The 1,167-nt window shown below is 36.6% G+C and overlaps 1 protein-coding gene across 1 annotated transcript; it reads right to left on the reverse strand.

Annotated features, from left to right (window-relative positions):
* Positions 1-233: 233 nt before the first annotated feature.
* On the reverse strand, positions 234-1,123 carry LOC118736560 (the record flags this gene model as incomplete). The annotated part of the gene is given in 2 exon segments (XM_036466618.1): positions 234-875; positions 936-1,123. Coding segments are annotated over 2 exon segments (505 nt in total), but the record flags the coding sequence as incomplete, so codon positions are not given.
* Between the last annotated feature and the right edge of the window lie 44 nt (positions 1,124-1,167).

A 1,167-nucleotide genomic window follows, 5' to 3' on the forward strand; every position in this document is an offset into this window, starting at 1 on the left:
AGTGCTAAGACTACAAGGCATAACACAAAAATTCAACAATTTATGTTTGTACATTTATACGTACAGTTGTCCACGAAATAGTAGGAGTGCGATACTTTGACCACAATGCGATACTTTGATTACAAACCTTATTACAAAGTTTGAAATTTTGGTGAAATTTTGCATGATTTTTATAATTTTTCTACAAAGTTTGAAATGTTAATTTGTATGGTGTTTGTTGTACTACCAGCTAGACTTTTATAAAAAAATAATAAACATTAAACAAACAGGAAAATAGTCAAACCTGGTCAAATTATAACATTCCTATTATTTCGGGGACAACTATAAAGTAACCAAGTGTTAGATTTATAAAATAAGTTCAATTATTTACACAATAATGGTCCTGCCATTCCACCGCGCCAATACTATTGAAATACTCTTTAAATTCTTCGCGTATCCTCGGGTATTATTTTGAGACAGTGGTACTAAATTGTTTTCTGCTAGAGGTAGTATATCACTGTAATTTGCGTTGGAAGGGGAATATTGGCATCTCGTACAATGTTATGCAATATACATGCACTAGTGATGAGGTTGTCGGTAACTTCTGGTGCGGTTGCGATAGGCTGGAAAAATATTCGGAAATATGCACACAATATTCCAAAAGCATTTTCCGTGGGTCTCCGTGCTCGAGAAAGACGATAATACAGCTTTAGATTTGTCAGATAGTGATAGCCTTCTAGGATATGGTTTCATCAAACGTTCGTGCAATGCAAAAGCTTCATCTCCGTCAAACACATAAGGCTCAGCTTCTGTGGCTTCAGGAAGAGGGCGAGTTGCTGGGAATTTGAATTCATTATTTTGTTTTCTGTGACCAATGTTGCTTTTTAAATAAATTCCTGCCAAGAATAGTTTGTGACAAAAACTTTTCCACAATAACTCAGTGTATTTAAAGTTACCTGCATCCCCCTCCCCGCCATATGACTCAACATCTACTGCCACAAATTTGCAATCTGCATCGACAATCGCCAACAAAACCATCGAATAATACTCCTTATAGTTAAAAAACAAGGACCCACTGTTATTAGGTGATTTTATTCGTATGTGTTTGCCGTCTATGGCTCCCACACAGTTGGGAAAATTCCACGATTGAGAGAATACAATGGTTGCGCCGATCTCGGACCGCTATTC

The sequence above is a fragment of the Rhagoletis pomonella genome, unplaced genomic scaffold (genome assembly GCF_013731165.1).
Source record: "Rhagoletis pomonella isolate Grant_MI unplaced genomic scaffold, Rhpom_1.0 Rhpom_scaffold_00003, whole genome shotgun sequence".
NCBI lineage: Eukaryota > Metazoa > Arthropoda > Insecta > Diptera > Tephritidae > Rhagoletis > Rhagoletis pomonella.